The 1,619-nt window shown below is 54.0% G+C and overlaps 1 protein-coding gene across 1 annotated transcript in view; it reads right to left on the bottom strand.

Moving 5' to 3' along the window:
- CUNH21orf58 (chromosome unknown C21orf58 homolog) overlaps window positions 1-1,619 on the bottom strand; it is a gene marked incomplete at its 5' end in the record, with an annotated part of 4,975 nt that overhangs the window by 983 nt on the left and 2,373 nt on the right. The window contains one exon of the mRNA XM_027845756.1: window positions 143-357. Coding sequence (XP_027701557.1) covers window positions 143-357 — 215 coding nt within the window. The remainder of the gene's footprint in view (window positions 1-142; window positions 358-1,619) is intronic.

The following is a 1,619-nucleotide window of genomic DNA, read 5'->3' as shown; positions in this document are numbered from 1 at the left end:
GAAATGCTAGGCCAAGAGCCCACCCCCTGTGTCCTTCTCCTTCGGCCTCACGAGAGTCTAAGACGGGGAGCTGGAGCTGGAACTGGGGCTGGATCTCCCCCGATGGGCAACGCCTCACGGTGGGGGCTCCCACAGCACTCACGTGTGGAGGGCAGGCATGGTGGTCGTGGGTCCCATCAGGTGCCGGATGGCGGGCTGGAAGCCTGGGGCCTGGGCTGGAAGCAGGGGAGGCCATCCGGGGTAGCCCATCGGGGGCAGAGAGGCAGGGAGAGCCTGTAGGCCTGGGGGGCTGTAATGGTGATGATGGTGTACTGCAGAAGCCCTCGGCTTTTCAGCTCGGAATGCCAGCTGTGGATCCTGAGCACAGAAAGTGACCACGAAGGGAAGTCCTCAAAACCCCCTTTTCTTGGACAGCTACGTGGCTCAGCGGATAGAGCTCTGGCCTTGGATTCAGGAAAACCTGAGTTCAAATCCATCCTCAGACACTTGACCCTTACTAGCTGTGTGACCCTGAGCAAGTCACTTAACCCTGACTACCTCACCAAAAAGAAAAAAGAAAACATAAATAAATAAAACCCCTTTCTCTTGCAGTAGGTAAAAGGCTCAGCCATGAGGAGAGGAGTGATGGTCCCAGGCCAGTGTGGCCCACCACTCCAGGTGACACAGATAAGCCCAAGGGACCCCAGGGAGCACTGTTACCATGTATAGAAGGAGGCCGAGAAGGGGAAGGAGGTTTTGTGAGCTGCTCAATGTCCAGATGGGGCAGGATGGGTGGGAGCTGCCCTCTGGCCAGCAGGAGAAGACTTTCCCTGTACTGATGCCCTTCTCGGATTCTATCACCTCCTGCCAGGAGACTCTGGGCAGGCAGTTTCATCTCTGGGTGACCTGTAGCAGGAGGGGGTTGGCTCGGATGGCCCCCACAATCCCTTCTGGCTCCAGGTCAGTGAACCTTTGAACCTATCTGGGTGACTTTGGGTCTGAGCCTCAGTTTCCTCCTCTATAATGTGAGGGCACCACTACTAGGCCAGAAGAGATGGGATTTCAGGTTAATAGTGGGGCTCCTGCTGGGACTTCAATCTGTCCACCTCTAAACCGATGAGCCAATGACCCTGCTTGTCACCAACCCTCGGTCCTGGAAGATGAGGCCGGAGCAGCCGAGCGCAGGCCCAGTGATGCGGCAGGCTGTCCATGAGCCAGCGTCCTTCAACTTGGGGAGAAGGGTCTGCTCTGCAGACTCAAGGTGACCTTAGACCTCTGAGGGCAAGCGCCATTTTGGTTTTGTCTTTGAAAGCTTGGTGTCTAGTAAAATTCCCAATACAAAGCAGATACTTAAAAACTACATCCTGAATTCAGTGGGGTTAAAAATGGATCCAGCGCTTTAAGATTTGGAAAGCACCTTACATAGATCTTCTCCTTTGAACCTTGCAAATACTATGTTAAGTAGGAGCTCTTAGTAGCCCTATTTTACAGTTGAGAAAACTGAGGCTGACAGCGGTTAGTGACTTGCCCAGGGTCACACAGCTAACAAGTGTCCACGGTGGGATTAGGAGAGTACCCTAACTGAAAACACAAGAGCATCGCTGGGAAAAGGGGAGGTGGAATGCAGTGTTCAGAAAGCT

This window comes from Vombatus ursinus, unplaced genomic scaffold (genome assembly GCF_900497805.2).
Source record: "Vombatus ursinus unplaced genomic scaffold, bare-nosed wombat genome assembly UNPS02015017.1, whole genome shotgun sequence".
Lineage (NCBI taxonomy): Eukaryota > Metazoa > Chordata > Mammalia > Diprotodontia > Vombatidae > Vombatus > Vombatus ursinus.
This window is presented reverse-complemented; position numbering and strand designations above follow the sequence as displayed.